At 54.9% G+C, this 18175-nt stretch overlaps 1 protein-coding gene across 11 annotated transcripts; it reads right to left on the bottom strand.

The window, feature by feature from the left end:
• Window positions 1–740: 740 nt before the first annotated feature.
• EXOC7 (exocyst complex component 7) lies at window positions 741–18006 on the bottom strand. 11 transcript variants are annotated; one of them, XM_074320679.2, is made up of 21 exons: window positions 17876–18006; window positions 17619–17684; window positions 16339–16523; window positions 16036–16141; window positions 13010–13232; window positions 10962–11129; window positions 8152–8244; window positions 7175–7243; window positions 6094–6239; window positions 5641–5793; window positions 5295–5393; window positions 4911–4973; window positions 4567–4633; window positions 3842–3880; window positions 3133–3198; window positions 2719–2839; window positions 2404–2499; window positions 1598–1661; window positions 1345–1386; window positions 1117–1250; window positions 741–919 (listed from the first exon to the last, which is right to left on the bottom strand). In XM_074320679.2, exons 1-21 carry the CDS (start codon window positions 17933–17935, stop codon window positions 817–819), a joined length of 2163 nt encoding a protein of 720 aa, XP_074176780.1. In that variant the 5' UTR covers window positions 17936–18006; the 3' UTR covers window positions 741–816. The 11 variants fall into 11 exon arrangements, with proteins under 11 accessions (XP_074176780.1, XP_074176785.1, XP_074176781.1 ...); XM_074320684.2 differs by lacking the exon at window positions 7175–7243 and adding an exon at window positions 17325–17483 and having other exon boundaries at window positions 17876–17975; XM_074320680.2 differs by lacking the exon at window positions 17876–18006 and adding an exon at window positions 17325–17483 and having other exon boundaries at window positions 17619–17661.
• Window positions 18007–18175: the final 169 nt, after the last annotated feature.

The following is an 18175-nucleotide window of genomic DNA, read 5'->3' on the forward strand; positions in this document are numbered from 1 at the left end:
TAAACCCATCACCCCAGTGCAAGTGCACCATAAGGGTCTGTCTTCATTGAGCTCAGCTGTTCACTTTTGTCCTATGTAGGTGAGGCCCCACGTCACAGCCCCTGACCACCGCCCTCAAGCAGCCTAACTGCTCCTTTTGCAACTATTGGTGCTTGGCCGTGGGCCAGGAGCACGGGGCCCAAGAGCCAGGCCGCCGAGGCTGGTCAGAACGCATCTGACCTCTTGAGGTGCGCTGGACCCCAGAGGGCATGGAGAGGGAGCACTGCTGCTGCAGCCACCTGGCAGGCAGAACACCCCCAACCCTCAGGATGTGGGTGACGGGGAATGTGTTTCCTGCACTAAACCCGAGAGCAGCTCAATCCTGCTTGCTTTTTCTCCAGGCCATCTGGCTCCTCGGAGCCCACCCACGTGTCTGGGCTGAAGGGAGGTGCTGTACCCCCAGTTCTGAACTGGGCTGGCAGAGGGCTCGTTGTGCCCTGCTGCTCTTGTGCACACGAGGCAGCTGTGGGCATGAGCCTTGGTCTTCCTTCTCTGTCCTTTCCTGTTTTGAAGCCATCACGTGGCCCCTGCAGGCTACGGTCAGGGACACAAAGCCCAGCGCTTAGGAGAGGGCTGGTTTGGTGGGGAACGGGGGACATAGGAAGAAGCACAGGCCAGGACTCAAGGGTCCAGGGACAGGGCTCCTAGCCTGGGCGGTGAAGAAACGTCCCTGTCCCCAAGGACGTGGCGCTCAGCCGGTGCACAGGCAGGTTAACACTGGTTTATGTGTCCGATAACATGGCTGGTCTGTGCAACCAGGCGGGGGCAGCAGCAGGCTCAGGCGGAGGTGTCAAAGAGGCGGTCGATCATGTGGCCCACCTGCTCCACGCGGTATTTGATGTACTTCTCAGGGTTCTTGGTGAAGGGCACGCTGCCGTACCTGAGAGGCACAGTGGTCAGGGGGAGGCCTAGCCCCACCCCTGCACCACATCATCTTGGGCCCTCCTGATGGGGTGCCCCTGAGTGACGCCCCTGCCTGGTCCCACACCAAAGCCCAGGGCCCCTGATTCCAGCACCCCGCTGTCTTCCGGAAGAGCACAGAGGCCAGGCTGGGGACGCGGGGTGCGCAGGGCTCACCTGTGCAGAAAGGCCCCGTAGGTCTCCTTGACAATGTGTTTCTGGGCTTGGCGGATCTTGTCCCTCTGCTCTGTGTCGGGAATAGCCCAGGCCTTCTGGATCTTGCACAATTCTTCAAGGCCATCGTTGAAGCCCTGGCCACCAAGAAGAGAGCCAGAGACAGACGTTTGGGTCTCTGTTGCTACCACAGCAGCAGCGAGCAGTGGAGGGGACGGGATCCCAGCTCACCTTAAAGCGCTCCTTGATCATCTGCCGCTCCTTGTCCCGGAGCTGGGGGGCCAGAAAGCTTCCTCAGAGCAGAATCGCCTGCCCCCGCTCCGCCCCCAAACACCCCAGCCCAGCCCTCTCTCCCGGTGCGCTGATGGCCACAGCATCCTCTGCTCTCTCACCCCGAAGAGACTCCTGTCCATTTTTCCCAGAGACACAACAAAAAGCACCACATCCGCTAGACAGCGTCTCCCAGCCCAGGCCCTCAGCCCACCTTGACTCCCGGTTGGAAGACAGGTACATTCTTCTCGGTTATGTAGTCAGTCACCTTTAACCAACTGCCAGGAGGGACAGAAGCAGAGAGCAGAGGATGACAGCCTCAGGCAGCTGCTTCTTCCTGGGGCTGCTTTGTTTTGTGTTTTAAATCTCTAGATCTACTGAAGGGGGGTGGTGGGGGGGCAGGAATATTTCTGGGTCACAACTCAGCAAAACATAACAGATTTTTCCTTGAGAATAGAAAATGTTCGAGCTACTCACTTTTAAAAACAAGAACAGTAAACAGCATTCAATAAATTGAACAAATACTATCAAATATGCTTCACATCAATATGGCAAAATAAAGTAGAGAAACAGATGAGAAAGAGAGGGGGGCAGAGGGCAGCTAAATGGGAAGCAAGAGGGAGACTTGTTCAGGGGAAGAACTACAAAGGGAGAGAGACACACAGACCCGGAAGAGGGAGCAAGGCACAGAGGCTCAGCCGAGTTCAAATGCTCCTGCAACTTTGCTCTTTACTTGGGCCAAATATTACCCACATCTCCAATCAGTGCTAGCTTCACCTGGGCAGGTGGCCTACCTCTGAGGAGGCTGGCAGAGTGGCCCCGAGGGAGTGAGCGGTGGTAGGGGAGGGGGCATCCATGTCCACCCCACGAATGTGATTAGAAAACAAGTGGGAGGCTGGGGTCCACAGGGCAACAATTCCCCGTGACTGACCCCACTCCCACTGGGCCCAGTGTCCTGAGACTGAGCAGGAGGCGTGGTGGGTGCAGGGATGGGAGTGAGGGCAGGGCCCCGCCTCTCACCTGCGCTGGTAGGTCTGGATCTGCTGCTCGATGTGCTCCCGGTAGGAGCGCTCGGCAGTCTTCTGGGTCACGGCCACCAGCTGGATCAGCTCGGACCTGGGTGGGGGGAGCAGAGGAGGCTGCAGGCCTCGGTAGCAGCACCAGTGGGGCCTGCCCACCCCACCCCGACCTTCAGGAGCACTAAGGCAGCACACACGCCCGCCTGGGTCCTGAGCCTTCGAAGAGCAAAACACTGCCCTCGCCAAGCGGACACACGGAGGGTCCAGCCAGCCCTGGGCGGGCGAGGGCCGCAGACCGGCACCTGCGGTCACTCACTTCTCGAGGGCCTTGAGGATGTAGTTGTAGTTGTTGTGCAGGAAGATCGCGCTCAGAGCAGGGTCCTCATACACCTTGGACTTGCTCAGCAAGTTCAACTGCAGGTTGCCCAGGACTTTACCTGCACAGGGAAGGATGTGGCCATGTCCACAGGGCAGTTTGACCAAAATGACCCAACCCCAGGACCCACAAACCAAGTCCCAGCCTTCACTCCTCGTCCCTCCCCAACCCCAGAGGCCACACGCCTCAGCGGCCCTTTGCCCGGCCCCCTCGCCCCTGAACCAGGGGTTAGGTTGTAACTGCAAAGGTCAGGGGGGCCCAGGAGCATGACCAGGAGTAGCAGGACAGCACAAAAGAGGAAGGGAGAGGCGGGGACAGGGCGTGGGTGGCTGTGGCCGGCTCGGGAGTGCTCACAGATGTAGGTGCTCAGCAGGCGTTTGCTGAACTCGGAGCTGTAGCTGGTGGCTGAAGAGCTGGTCTCTGTGTGAGAGGGGAGAAGAGCTGTCACTGCAGCAGCACATGCCAAGGCCCTCTCCAGTCTGCCTCAGCCCAAGGGGCAACTGAGGGAACATGGGAGGGGCCCAAAAGGTGCTGGGAGCAGGGCTGCCGGCTCGCTGCAGGAAGGGGCAAGCCCTTCTATGGTGACTGGTTGGCCATGATCAGCAGGAAGGCTGGCGGGACAGGAGCAGGACATCCCTGCCCCCCAGCGCCCGAGCCATGCCGGGTAGTATCTGCAAGGCCCATCTATCCATTTGGTGGCAGCAGAGTCAGAATGGACTCCCATGGCCTCTCCCACCCTCCACTCCCATCCCCTGCTCTACTGGGCCCTGCTGGATAAAGGGGACGCGCGGCCTACACAGAGTGGAAGGCCACAGGGGGAGGGTGGGAGTGGGATGGAGGTGCTGGGCTAGCCCGAGGGGGTGCGGGAGACAGCAGGGTGCCACCTGGATAAGCTCAGAGACAGGAAGTGGCCGTGCAGGATGCTGAGAGAGCTGGGAGAACCCTGAAGGGTCCCATGTCCCCTTTGACCCCCACTCCCCAATAGGTGCTGAGTCTGTCCCGGTGCCTCAGTCCCCAGGGAACCTCACCCGAGGGGGAGGATGGGGCTGAGAGCCCTGCTTACCTCGGGGGTCTAAAGGAATATTGTATGTGTCCCCAAGCACTACGGAGTGAAAGACAGTGCGCACAGAGGGGAAGGAGGGAGAGACAAAGACAGGAGAAAGATGCAAAGTGCAAAAACAGGTTAGAAATGGCTGTGTCGTTTGAGTCAAGCAGCCCACTCCCCACGACAGCCAGAGCACAGACAGCAGGACACACCCCACCTGGACCCGCTGAAGACCAGGGGACACACAGGGAAGTGGAGACCTGGAGAACCGCAGGCCACAGGCGGCGCCTTGGCTCCTCACCCCCAAATGGGGGCAGCAGGGAGGGCCCGGGGCCCCGACAAGCTGGTCTGGCTCTCAGTGCCAGGAATGATGTGGAAATGTGTGCCTCCTCGAGTGCCAACCTCGGGAAGACACCGGGCTGGGCCTGAGATGCCAGCCCCCAAAAGGATCCGCTGTGTGTGACTTGTTAGAAGGACAGGCGAACACAAGAGGAAGTGGAGAAATGTGGAGGGAGGGGCAGGAAGGGCACCTTCAAACGAGGGAGTGCTCTGCAGAGGGAGCGGAGGGGATGGAGTCAGGTCAGGGAGCACGGAGGGCCCACCAGCTCAGCGGTCCTGCCACAGGCCACACCTCTGTCCCACTCCACAGGGCTGGGGGAAATCTCACCAGAGGGGGCCTGTCTCCAGGCAAGAGGGAGGAGGGGGACATAGGGCAGGGGGCCCTGCTGGGAGGTGCCAAGTACCTTGGGAGGCCAGCATGGCACCCGCCGTCTCCTGGAAGTCCAGGAGCTGCTGCAGGAAGAGGATGGCCTGCATCGGGGAGAGAATGGGTCCAGGAAGAAGGTCATGGGCAGGAGCCAGAGGTCAAATCACCTCCCACAAGGCACCCCTTGTGACCATTCCAGGACAAGTGCAGGGCCAGGGGTCTGCCCAGTGAAAAGGGCGGCTGCAAACGTCATGTTTCGCACTTTGGGTTGGCCAAGCACTTCATGTCCCTCTCGCCATTAGCCACTAGTGGTGAAGGCATGGGTTGCTCTGGGCCAGGCTGGGCCCCTCCCCTCCCCAGGTGACCTTGGGCAGCACCTACGTTGCTTGTGAGCTCATGCACAGTGCCATCCTTGGGCATGTTGTATTCCTTGTCGGGGTCATTCTGTGGAAAAAACAGCCCGATTCCCTAAAGAGCTCCCAAGCAGGCCCTGGCCCCAACCCACACCGGTGGGCCTGCTCATGGCGCCACCTCCTGGCAGAGAGGTGTCAGGACACCTCTCAGGCACAAAGGTGAGCAAGACAGGAAGCCAGGAAAGCTGGGGCAGGAGTTTTACCATCAGGGTGCCCGGGAAAGAAAGGGAGGCCATGGGTGCCGACAGGAGAGCAGCGAGGCCTGCCTTCTGAAGGAGTGCCCGAGCCAGGTCACGGTGGCCCTGCCCACAACCCCGCAAGCTGGCCGCCGCAGTGGGAGGAGGGACATCACCTTGATGTTGTCGGCAAAGTCCTCCAGGGCTTTGGCTCCAACCGTCTCCATGGAGGTGATGAGACTGGGCAGCTTGTTCTTGGTGCTGGCGGCCGTTCCCTGAGGAAGCACACGGCTGCACAACAGGCCCGGCCCTGGCCACTGTCCTCAGCCACAGGCTGTGCCTGTAGCTCAGCCTTGTTCCCAGCTGCGTCCCGCCCCTCACCCCAGCGGGCTGCCTCTCGTCCTTCACAAAACTTGTGAGCTGCTTCCATTCACCCGCAGCAGATTCTCTTGGGAGACCACGCGGGACTCCTCCTCCTCCTCCTCCTCCTCCTCGTGTCCCCAGGGCCTTCCCCCCACATACCTGGAGCACCTGGTCAAACTCAGGCTTGGTCTGCTTCAGGTGCCGCAGGATGGGGAAGACGGTGAGCACCGCCGAGAAGTCGTGCCTGACGATGGCCTTCCGCGCAGCAGACACGATGTTCTCCCCCTCGAGCATCAGCCCGTCTAGTGCATCCTGAGAAAGGGACCAGGACACCGCTGGGGGGGGGAGCGGGGGGGGCTGGTTCCCAAGGGGGCACCTGGAGGGGTGTGGGGGCAGCCACAATGCTTCCGATGGGGAGGTGGGAGGTGCCAACTAGGTCACACCACCCAGGATGCCAGGTGGAGGTGGTGGCTGTATCTGTAGGCCACAGACAACAGGCCTGGCCCAAACTCAAGCTTCTGCAGTGACAGCTCTTGCTGGGGCATCTGGGCAGGGCCGGGGGGTGGGGTGGGGGTGGGCAGGGGGTGGGGCGGGGGGTGGGAGGGGCAGGACCTGTATCAGGGAATCAAAGGTCTTTTTCTGGTGGTGCTCAGGGATGATTTCTGTCAGCAGCTGGTACTCGCTCTGGGCCAGCTTGACGAAGGCACTGACGCAGTGGATGTAGGCGTTGGTCTCCACGTCCAGCATGTCGTCTCTCCCTGGGGGGACAGCAGTGCCGCTGAGCTGCTGGTCTGGGGGCAGCCCTCTCCCTGCTGTGGGGGCATGGGGGTCCCCAGACGGGGAGGAGGGAAACTGTTCTGGCAGAAAGCTGGGGACTCCAGCAGGCCCGACGGGTTCAAGGAGAAAACAGGCCGTGTCCAGCCTTTCTGCTGGCTTCTCTTTCAGCTCTGGCATGGACAGGTACTGGAGGTGATGGGGGATGGATAAAAGGACCAGGAAGGAAGATCCCAGAATCGACTTTCTCAATAGGGTATGTCGGATCCCCGGATTAAGGGTTCTCAATTATACTGCAAAGAGGGCAGCCAGGGACAGACAGGTGGCAGTGTCCCCCTCAACGAGGCAGGCAGGCACTGCGGTCATCCATCTCAGAACATGCTGGGCCTGTGAAGGCAGTTACCAGACCAGCCAGGCTTTCTGGAACATGTAGGAAGGCAGTGGGCTACGGCCTGGGAGGGTAGCTGGCATGAGGTCAAAATTTGAGAAGAGGCAATGAGAGCCCCAGAGAGGGAAGGCTCCTTGGTTGTCGGCTGCCCCAGGAAGAGACTGGGTCCCACTACCAGAGGCTGGGGCAGGCAGCCTAGTCCTGTGCACCACGGGATGGGCTCCCAGGAATCAGCACTTTGCAGCTGTAGCTGGAGTCAGGTGTCAGGGCTCCCTGTCCTCCAGGGAGCTGTCTTCCCTGTCTGCCCACTTTCCAAGTAGCAGCAACTTCTCCCCTTGGCCCAGGCTCTGAGAGCCAGGTGTGCACTCCCATCTGGAGAGAGGCAAGGAGACCTAGTGCCCGAGAGAGAGACTGGAGAGAGAGGCGAGCAGGCCTGGCCGCTCCTCGGAGCAGAGCAGCCAGCTGAGCCAAGCTGGGACAGGCCCTCCAGTGACAGCTGTGAAGGCCCTCGGGCTGGGCTGCGGTACTCACCGGCCAGCGGCCCGTGCTTGTCGTTCAGGGCCTCGGACAGGTGCTTAACTCGGAAATCATGCTCGTGACCTAGCAAGACGTCGGCCGCACAAATACAAGCAGCGTTTATCCAGGGGCCGGGTGGGCTGCCCCTTGGGGGACTGGGAAGAAGCCCTCGATCTCCAGGAGGGGGTGTGAGGTAGGGTGTTGGGGCAGGGGCATTGGAAAGGGCTCTGAGCCCCTCCTCTGCCTCAGACCACCGTGGGAACAGCCGTTTCAAGCCTGACTTGCAGTGCCCTGGACCACTGTTGAGAGCTGGTTTCCCCAAGCCTGGAGGCCAAGAGAAAGCGGCAAGGACCAAGGAGCATTCTGAGGAGCTGCCGGAAGCTACAGAGGGGCTGATGCTCGGCCCCAGGGCATTATCTTGCCATGTACCGGGAGAGACCAGTTAGAGAAATGTCACTGCAGAGTGAATGGGGACAGCCTTCTTTTGTCCCCTAGCATCATACTTTTGAAGGAGGGTCAGGTCCATCAGGCTGGGGCTGTCCTTCCTCGGATAGGAGGGAGGAAGGGACATGTCCTGCCGGCTGCCCATCCCCTTGCTGCACACACCTCCCTTTCTAAAGTTCGGGGTGGAGGGGTGGCCATGTGGCCTAGGCCAGCTTGGCCCTGCCACTGCTGGTCTAAGCGTGAAAGGGCTGCCCGTGACAAAGAACTTTCTCTGAGTTCAAACAGGAGACAAGGACAGACAGGGAGGGGAGGGAGTGGGAAGCTTCAGGGAGGGCAGAGCTGCCGTCAGCCAGACAGGACCAGGCCGAGGGCCACGAAACCTGTCGGTGCCAGCTGGAGCGAGTGGCCCAGGGCCCTGTAGTTCCCACCCTGCTCCCTTCTCGGGGTTTCTCCCGAGGCCCTCCTGGGGGATTGGAGGCTCTGCCCTGCCACGTGAGTGAACACATGGTGGAGGAGGAGGGAACAGGAGAGGAACACAGGGTGATTACCTTCCAGAGGAATGAGGTTAGAGCCCCCCTTTTTCCCATCTAGACCATGCTGGGAATATTGTTTCAGAAGGTTCTGAGCCTTCCGGATCGTCCCTGTCACCAGAGCCACACAGAGAGGAGATAAGAAGACCTAGGAAACGAGTGAGAGAAAACAGCAGCGGCCCTCCACCTGCCCCCCGGCCCCACACCCGGCCCCCCAACAGTGAGCATGCCCAGTACCGTCTCTTCCAGCAGGCCCTTCCCCAGGACCGCCGGAGACCCTGCAGACGGAGATGAAGGAACGGACACATTTCGCTCCCCAAATGGACCTCCTGATTCTGCTACAGACCCTCATTGTTCTGGATCTGAGTTCATTTTAGGAAGTGCAAGGAGGGGGAAGGAGGTGAGGTGAGCAATAACCCACCAGCGGAAGCCAAAGTAAAAAGTACGACTGAGTGGCACTGCAATCAGAGCAGATGAGGGCTGGGGCAGCTGATGACGGAACTCTCACCCTGAGGGCACAACCAGGTGGCAGAGCCTGGGTACCTCGAAGCCAGGAGGCCTGCACCCCACCTCAAATGCCAGGCAGAGTTTCAGGCATGCTCAGTGTTGGGACACGGCCAAACGGTAGTCAACAGAAAGCAGCACCTGGGAGCTGGTGAGGGGAAGGCCCTTCCTGGGGCAGCGGTGCCCAAGACGGAAGGCTTGGAGACCCAGAAGCAGCCTGGCCCCACGCACCAAAGGTACCCAAACCACTGAAGCAACTGGGAAAAACTCATAAGCTGAGAGGGATTAACAGAAGTCACCCCACAGAGAGTGGAGGGAGGGCAGTAGGAAAAGATACATGCTTTTGGCATGGGAGAAAAAAACAACAGTTAGTGTCACAAGTGAAAACAATGCAAACAAAACTGCAGCGCCCCCAGCCTCCAGGGTCAGCCACCTCTGGGGGAATGAGACACCTCAGGGCAGAAAACGAGGGGAAACAAAATAGCATCTCCAATAGGTGAGTACAGCTGCCTTGTTAATAAAATGCACCGGGAAAGGGGAAGCGCCCATGAGCGTAACTCTGGTCCCTCTTCCGTGGGTCCTGACACGCCCCACTAAAGGCTGGGGTGAAAAAAGACAAGGTCTGGAGGGGCTCATTTCTTTCTGTTTGCACCACACCACAGTTAGCTACTAGTAACCAAGTTCAAGGCCCCAGCTCAGCCTCTGTCTCCCTGTGTTCAGAGAGCGGGCCCGCTAATGGGCGTATCAGACTCCTGACCCACAACCGACTGGGAGCAGATGGGCTGGCCAGCACACTAGCTTGGATGGGGGTCAGGGCTGCTGGTCCAGCAGCCGCCAAACCCATCAGGCGCCCAATTACCACGGACGACGCTGAGCTTGTTTCATTACTGACCAACTGAGGCCCCCTACTCTTCTTTCCAGATCCAGGAACTGATGTCCCTGGGCCTGATTCCCTAGTTCCTGACATCGGTCCTGAGCCCACTGGCTCCTGACAACTCTTGAAACCCCACAGAAACCACGGGGACACTCCAGGCCAGTATTCCTCTTGGGTCTACAAGCCAAGGACAGATTAGGTCCCTCCTCCTGGCAGGCCCTGCCCCTGCATGGCCACCAAGCACTCTTGGGGCAGAGCCCATCGGGTCCTGGGGCCTCCAGGGACCCATCAGAGAAGAGGCGGGGAAGTGAGCACAGACGGCCAAGCCCAGGCAGCCTCCCGGAGACAGCCCCTGCCCAACACACAAAGGCACGGAGGTGACTGGCCCGTGCAGACAGCCACAGCCCAGCAGGCTGGCTCAGTGGAGTCACTGTTTGCGGCAGGCAGGTTTGCTGGGAGGGCGGCCAGGATGTCCACACTGCAGGGGAAAAGGCAGTGTGCTTCCTTCTAGGGCCACACAGCTTCCCTAACGCTCTGCTCCGCCATTTCTCCAAACCCTGACGAAGGCTTTTGTCAGTGCGAACAGACACTCTGCCCTCCGACGGGCACGGGTAGGTAAGGAGGGACTGGACAAATGAAGGGTGTAAGCTCTACACAAAGCCATTGTCACAAGGGGCACGTCCCACAGGCCACGCTGGGGCACATGCCTGTGGCAGCCCCTCAGCCAGCGCGTCCCAGCCTCTCCTTGAGCAACACCTCTCAGCAGCCGGAGACAGTCAGGCTTGCCAAGCGACAGCTGACACACAAGACACTGTTTACCTGGAGTACAGGCTACAGGGGACATGACATGAGCTGTTCACCCAGGACACCAACGACCCACAACCTCGGCCTCTGTCCCCTCAACTGCCCTCCCTCCACTTTCCCACATGAGGCACTGACTTCGCAGTGCAGCCTGAAAGCCAGATTAAGCTCCTCAGAGGACAGGCTGGGAGTTTTGTCCTTTGGACCTGCCTGCGAAAGTCTCCCCATCCACTTCTCAGTATGCGCCACTTCAAGCCACCCTGGCTTTCTGGAAGGTGAAGGCTGCAGCCTCCCCCCGTCCCATCCCATGGTCTTGTCTGCAGCAGCATGCCTGGTCTCCTGACAGAACCACGAGGGAGGGAAGGGGAGCCCAGCAAGTGGCTTTGCCCTGGCACCCCCGAAACTCTGCCTCTCCACTTCTGTGACCCCCTGCCCACTCCAAAGACGTTTATGTAACCCCCAGACTCTGCTGAGCAGAAGGAAGAGCCTCTCTCGATGGGGTCCTTGCTAGGTGGGTAGACACTTGCTTTCTGTGCTTTGTTCCTACAGTTGGGGGTGACTGAGGAGGAAAGCTAAAGGGCCGAAGCTGCTAACTGCAGGGTGGCCGAAAGCAATCCAGGTCCTGCCGCCGGCAGGGGTGGGGACTCACCTGGCCGCTTGATGGGCTTCTTGGTGGGTGTGTCCTTCCTCTTGTTGGGGATAGCAGGGGAGTAGGGGACCCCGGAGGAAGAACTGCTCTTCCGGAAGTGCTCCTTCAGGCCTTTGATGGAGCGGTCCAGCTGGCTGGAGCGGATCTGGTAGTACACGTTCATGAAATCTGGGGAGAGACGGGTGACAGCTGTGGCAGCAGGGGTTCCTGCCTGTCTTACCATGAGAACCATCCTTTCCCCTCCAGACCAGCCCTGCAGACCACCCACTTCTTGCTAGACCCTTCCGAGCACCTGCTCTGGTTTGCAGCCACCCACGTGGCCTCTTCCAGAATCCGGCAAAGTCTTAAAAGGGAAAAATCCCGACAGAACTGATAATTAGTTGTAAGTTTTGAAGGCAAGGTTTTTTTTTTAAGATAAAAAACATATAGCTGGGGTGGCCAGTTAGCTCAGTTGGTTAGAGCGTGGTGCTAATAACACCAAGGTTGCCGGTTCAATCCCCACATGGGCCACTGTGAGCTGTGCCCTCCTTAAAACAAACAAACAAAACTATATATATATATATATATATATATATATATATATATATATATATATATATATATATATATATATAAAGCTAACATCCAGATTCAGCTTGGTAAGGTGTCAAAGGAGGCAGGCAACTTATAGGTGGCAGAGAGATACAAATGTCAGTGAATGAAAAAACACACCATATCCTCAGCCAGTCACAAAGTGCAAATAAAACAATAAAACCAGAGGACCGCTGCAGCCTTATCAAATAGCTGGGATAAATAAAACTGATGAAGAACAAAGAGCCACGAGGCTGGCGACGGGGCTGTCAATCGGCCCCATCTACCTGGACAGGAACTCGCGACTGCGGGGAAGTGTACAGATCTGTTCGGACAAATCTACCTGGTCATTACACCTTTGTGAAAATACCCCAAAGAACTCCGGACATAAGAAAAGCAATTCACACAAGCATGCTCAGTGCGGCACTATTTATGAGTACTGAAAAGCCGGAAAATCCAAAAATGCAAATGATACAGACACTGGTACATTTCAGCAGTTCCCACCAAGGAAATTGCATGAAACTTCAATGTGGAAAATGGACCAACGCCCAGAGGCTCTGGCTGAAGGGCACTGAGGGGTCTGGACGCTGTCCACTGGCCTCTCTCTTATCCCAATGGAGTCCCTGAAAATCTCCAGGCTCCGGCCCCCCTTTGTCCCCCCCATCAGCACAAGCCACGATGTGCTCGTGTGGTCAGTACATGGCGGCCCTGAGACCTGTCACCTGTCCTTGCGGGATGGCAGGGACCACGGTAATGCACACGGACAACTTGCTACGTGTCCACGCTAACAAAGAGAAGAACATGGAGGGCCGAAAAGCTTCAACTTGAATATTCACTGGAATTTTTGTTTTCTAAAATTTTTGCTTAACTCGAGATTTTTTAATTTTTAATCCTAGGACTGGCGAAAGCAATGCTGGTACCACCATGCCATGGAATAGTATGCAGCTGTTAAAAAGAATGAAGCAAATATACGTGAACTGATATGGAACCATCTCAGGGCCTATCACAAGCTAAAAACGAAACACTTGGAGGAGGTGTTTAGTACGCTCCTTTCCATGTGGGAATGAGGACAGGTTACACATCCATGCCTTCTCTCTCTCGCACACACTCTCAGCTGCAGAATTTTTTGGAAGGCTTTCAATAAACCTGAACAGTTCTCATCTTTGGGTTATAATATTGTAGGCATCAGGGAAGTGAGGAGATGGACTTACGGTTTTCACCCGAGGCTTTCTGCACTCTTTGAAAATTTTATAATTAACCCCCAAAAAACCCCACAGGAACATAGGTATGTACATAAAAGCTTGAGTTTGGCTTGTTTCACAATTTGATACATCAGCTGTACATTTAATCCTATTGTTTCCTATTAAACTTTTTCTTTGGAAAAAACCCACAATACCCAGGTGGATTAATGAAATAAAGGTAAACGCCGCTCTCCCTGGCCCCACCCCTGCCCCGGGTGCTGCCTCCGGGCCTCTCACCTTGGTTGTGGCCGTAGTCCACAAGCCAGCGGGAGATGCGGACGACATCCAGGAGCACGGCCTCGGGCAGGTGCTCCAGGGGCGGCTCCTCCTGGACCTCCAGCTCGTCCTCGCCACTGATCAAATCCAGGATGAGCACAGGGGACACGACCTTACTGTGCCGGGTCATCAGGCTGCGGAACTCGGACTCCAGGGACTCCTTTCCCCGCTCAAATAGCAGCTTCTGCAGGAACAGCCGAAGGAAGGAAGGAAGGAAGGAAGGAAGGAAGGAGGGAAGGAGGGAGGGAGGGAGGGAGGGAGGGAGGGAGGGAGGGAGGGAGGGAGGAAGGAAGGAAGGAAAGGAGGGAGGTAGGAAAGAAGGAAGAAGGGAGAGAGGGAAGGAAAAAAGGGAAGAAGGAAGGGAGGGAGGAAAGAAGGAAGGAAAAAAGGAAGGACGGAGGGAGGAAAGAAGGAAAGAGGGAGGAAGGAAGAAGGTCCGCTTTGGCGTTCAGCTAGCCCTTCCCTTCTGCCCCCCTCCTCTGCCTTCAAGTCCTTTAATCCAGAGAAGAAATGCCAGGAAGCCCTCCTTTATTTTCTTTACCTCGTGTTCTCTCAAACTGTATGTTCACAGGTGAAACCTAGGGTTTTATAAGAAGTAGGTGCTTCATAAATATTGGTGGATTATTTTCTCACTGCACTATTAACGTCTTCTTGTGAGAAGAGGGTTTGCAAAAAAAGGAATAGGTACTTTAGACTATGTCACATTAAAAACTTTTGTATTGCAAATGATACCATCAAAAAGACAACCCACAGAATGAGAGAAAATATTTGCCAATCACATATCTGATAAGGGACAGGTATCAAGAACATATGAGAGAATTGAAAACATATGTCCACACAAAGCGTGAACACCAAGGGTTCATAGCAGCATTTTTCATAACAGCCAAAAAGTGGAGTACCCATCAAGTAATGAATAAATAAAATGTGGTATAATCACACAATGCAATATTACTTGGCAACACAAAGGAATGAAGCATTGACATCTGCTACAATGTAGATGAACCTTATAAACATTATGCTAAGTGAAAGAAGCCAGACACAAAAGGTCACATATTGTACGATTCTGTTTATATGAGAGGTCCAGAACAGGCCCATCTACAGAGACAGAAAATGGATTAGTGATGACAGAGGCTGGGTGAATAGGGAGGGGAGGGAAGAAGAGTGACTGTCGTGGGTTCGGGTTTCTTTTTCAAGTGATGAAAATGTTCTAAAATTGATTCTGGTGATGTTGTACCATTTTGTGATTATATTAAAACCAGTGACTTTTATACTTTAACCGGGTGAATTTCATTGTGTGTGAATTATATCTCAATACGGATTTGAGAGAGAGAAAGGGAGAGAGAGAGAGAGAGAGAGAGAGGAGTTGGGGTGTTTCTGCTAAAATAAGAAGTCCTCTAAGGTAAACCTACAGTTTTATAGCTTTTGTATTCTCCTTCTCTACCCCACTCCCACATCCAAGCTCTGGCACAGAGCTCTTCACTTTGTGATCCAAACTGGGTAGTGACCCTCAAAAATAAAGTTCTCCAGCCCCACCCCTGACATCCCAATCTCCGAGAGCAGGCCCCCCAACCATGAACTGCAGTAGACTGGTTATACTGGAGAGCCAAGGTATCGAGCCTGGCAGTCCTCCAGGCAGCCAGGTGGGGCTGTGAGCAGCCAGAGACATACAAATATCCTCCTTTCTGACAGAGACCATGATGGAAGAAAAGCTGGCAGGTGCTGTGTTAAGCAAAAGCCTTCTGGGAAGAAAAGCCAGGTTCCTATCTTTGTTCTTTAGTCTACTCCCTCTTCTGGGCGAGACACACACCTTGGGGCTAGAACTGAGGTGCCACCAGGAAGGTGTGCCAGGTGACCGAGTCCAAGTTTGTTCTCCCCCTAATATTCCTCACACTTTGCTCCCACCATTTTTCCTGGCAGCAGTCTCTCCTTTCCTCCATGCACTGAGTGAACTTCACTTCTCAGCCTCACCCCATCTTATTCTAGTGACCTAATAACCCCAATGCTTACACACAAAGATACAATGCAAAAAGTCAAATGTAAAAACATGAATTCAGGTTCCCAGAACAGTCCAATTTATAGAGACAGAAAGTAGAATGGCTGCCAGGGGTTGGAGGGAGAGGAGAAAGGGGAGTTCCTGTCTAATGGATAAGAGTTTGAGTTTGGGGTGATGAAAAGGCTTCTGATGAAGGATGGTGGTGATGGCAGCACAGCAATGTGAAAGCACTTCATGCCACTGAACTGTTCACTTAAAAATGGTTTAAAAGATGAATGGACCTAGAGAGTATTATGCTGAGTGAAATAAGTCAGACAGAGAAAGACAAATAACATGATCTCACTTATACATGAAATCTGAAGAACAAAATAAACAAACAAACAAAACAGAAAGAAACTCATACATACAGAGAACAAATTGGCGGTCGTCAGATGGGAGGGGTGTTGGGGGGATGGGTGAATAAGGTGAAAGGGATTAAGAAATACAAATCACCACTTATTAAATGAGTCACGGAAATGTAAAATACAGTATAGGGAATATAGTCAATATTGCAATAAGTACACATGTCAGATGGGTACTAGACTTATTGGGGTGATCACTTTGTACATTATATAAATGTCTAATCACTATGTTGTACACCTGAAATGAATATATTGTTTTGTCCACTGTAATAAAAAATAAATTTAAAAATTATAAATTTTATATTATGTATTTTTACCACAGTAAAAAGACCCACAAATGCGTTTATATAAATCAAATGTTAAATTTACATTTTATATGTAATTTATAATTTCGTTAAATTATACAAATGTAACAAAAACGTATGATGTCTGTCATTCCTGAGGCAGAGGTCTTCATGACTACAGTCTGTGAACTGTACTATATAGTTCTGTTTATTTTACTATAGCCTTTTTGAAGCTGGCTTAGTCTCTCATGAGACCAGGGCAGTGACTGGTGTCCCCATCGCTCTCATATTACCCTGCTGGTCCCTTACCACTTTGTTGAGCTCTGGGCTGTCTGGGCTATTGTCCTGGAAATATTCCACAGCCTTCTGAATCTTGGCCATGCTTCCCAGGTATTCTTCCAGCCTACCTGTGGGGCTGGGAAGGAAAAGAGCCAGATCAGCCTGGGTGGATGGAAGATGAAGAGAAGGACCAAGGGAATGGTGATAGGAAGGGGAAAGAAGAGAAGTAACACAAGGGACTCCAGGCTCAAATATATTCCACCCCTCCCTTCCCAGGCCTATGGCCGCTGGTCCAGGAAGCGTTAGGAATGTGACCCTCTGGCCCTGGCTCACCCCTCCCTGATGATCTTCTCAGTGTCACTGGCCACGTGGTAGTAGCTGATGACGTGGTCCAAGCAGGACAGAGTCTTCTCAACATTCTCCTGCAGCCGCTGCAGGTTCTCTGTCTGCTTGTGAACAGGGATGATGGAGTTTTCCAGCTTCATCAGGCGGCTCTCAAAGGATGACAGGATAGAGACCTGCGGGGGAAGCCCCGCGCTCTCAGACCTCAGGGTGGTCCCAGCACCGCTTCTACCCATCAGGTCTTGGCATTTGCTGCCTTTTTCTCTGGTTTTCCAGACAATAAGCTCCATGAGGGAAGGGACAGGGTGTACCTATTCATCTCTGTAGCCTCAGCACATACTATGTGCCCATAGGAGGTGGTTCAAATAAATTGGATGAAGTTTGATTTGAAGGCAAGACAAGCAGCAAATTAACTTCTAAGATAATCACCCCAGGATGGCTTCCCTTCCACCCTTTGAAGCTAAATCTCAATTTCTGTTCTCTCTGAAGCTTTCCTAGACTGAACAGGAAGTAATTTCATAGAGAGGGGCTCAAATGCATTGCTGGTACCTTCAAAACCCTCTCTCTCTAAGGGGGAGTGCCATTCAATAAGGAGTAAGACTTTACGATTATGTTACTAAATACATACCCAAGATCGTATTTACTCAATTTGTGCTTTTCCAGTCTCCTCTAAAAAATAAGGAAGGAAACTGCTATCTGTTGAGCACCTATTGTATACCAGGTACTGTGCAAGATGTGTTCCCATGGATTAGCTCCTATGACCTTCACAGCCACCCTGGGAGGTTGACAGTGCCTGTCAGGAGCCACACACAAATAAGCGGAGGGTGAGGGCTAGATCCTAGATCTATCTGACTTCAAATCTTGTTCTCCAGGCGTGACGGCTGAGTTCCCCTGCCCTCCTAATCTTGGACGTGCTAGACCTCCCATCCCACCATCCCTCGACCTGAGGACTGACACGTGACCAGTACCCAGCCTACCAAAGTCAGTCTCACTAAATGTTTGCAGAAAGACAGAAGGAAGAACGGAGAACTTGAACAGAAAGCAGCAAGTCCAGGCCAGCGGGGCTGCAGCATCCTCAGTGAAGCGGCGGACAAGGGGAAGGCAGCGATGTAAGTAAGAGACAAGCCACACTATTGCTAGAGAAACCCACACATTACCACCATCACTAGCCGGGCCAGAACCTCAGGCCTTATAGACCGAACCGCAGGTCGCAGGGCTCTCCTTCGAGGTCTGGAGGCCTGTCAGTCCCTCCCAGCTGAGGGGTTACTTGCCATGTTCTTGGTGAGCTGGTCGCTCTTCTCCAGGCTGTCTCGGATGAAGGACAGCGTCTCCTCCTCCTGGGGAAGCGGAGGGGACGATAGGAGCAGAAGCCACAAGCTAAATGAGATCACCGCGGTCTCGCCCCCAACCCCATCTCCTTGAAGGGAGCGCTCCCACCCACCCCTGCCTCCTCCCTGAGTATATGCCCCGGCCCGGATCTCGGCCCCTTCCCTCACCTCCTCCACCACCTTCGCAGCCCCAGTCCCACCTGCTTCAGCTTGTCCTCGATCTCCCGCCGCCGGGCGGACGCCTCCTGCGGGGGAATCATCCCTTCGACCGAGACTCCCACTTCCAGTATTCTGTCTCGGAGTGATTGCCCTCTCGGCTCCCGTCCCTGTCACACCCATTTCCGCCTTTGGCCCCGCCCCAGAGCTCGCTGGTGGTGCCATGTTGGGAGAGGCAGGCGGAAGTGCTCCTGCGCGGAGCCCAGTGACCGGCTGGAGCAAGTAGCCATCTTGGATGTGGCTGGGAAGTGTGGCTGGGAAGTGTGGCTGGGAAGTGTGGCTGG

This window comes from Rhinolophus sinicus, chromosome 12 (genome assembly GCF_057876585.1).
Source record: "Rhinolophus sinicus isolate RSI-liver-muscle chromosome 12, RSI-T2T, whole genome shotgun sequence".
Lineage (NCBI taxonomy): Eukaryota > Metazoa > Chordata > Mammalia > Chiroptera > Rhinolophidae > Rhinolophus > Rhinolophus sinicus.

Excerpts from the sequence above, each read along its gene's own strand:
- EXOC7 (XM_074320679.2), bottom strand. The coding sequence starts at position 17,935 with ATGATTCCCCCGCAGGAGGCGTCCGCCCGGCGGCGGGAGATCGAGGAC. Across the intron at positions 11,130-13,009 it reads GGACTACGGCCACAACCAAG|ATTTCATGAACGTGTACTAC; the intron begins GTGAGAGGCCCG and ends GTCTCTCCCCAG. Across the intron at positions 5,794-6,093 it reads CCTTTGATTCCCTGATACAG|GATGCACTAGACGGGCTGAT; the intron begins GTCCTGCCCCTC and ends TCCCTTTCTCAG.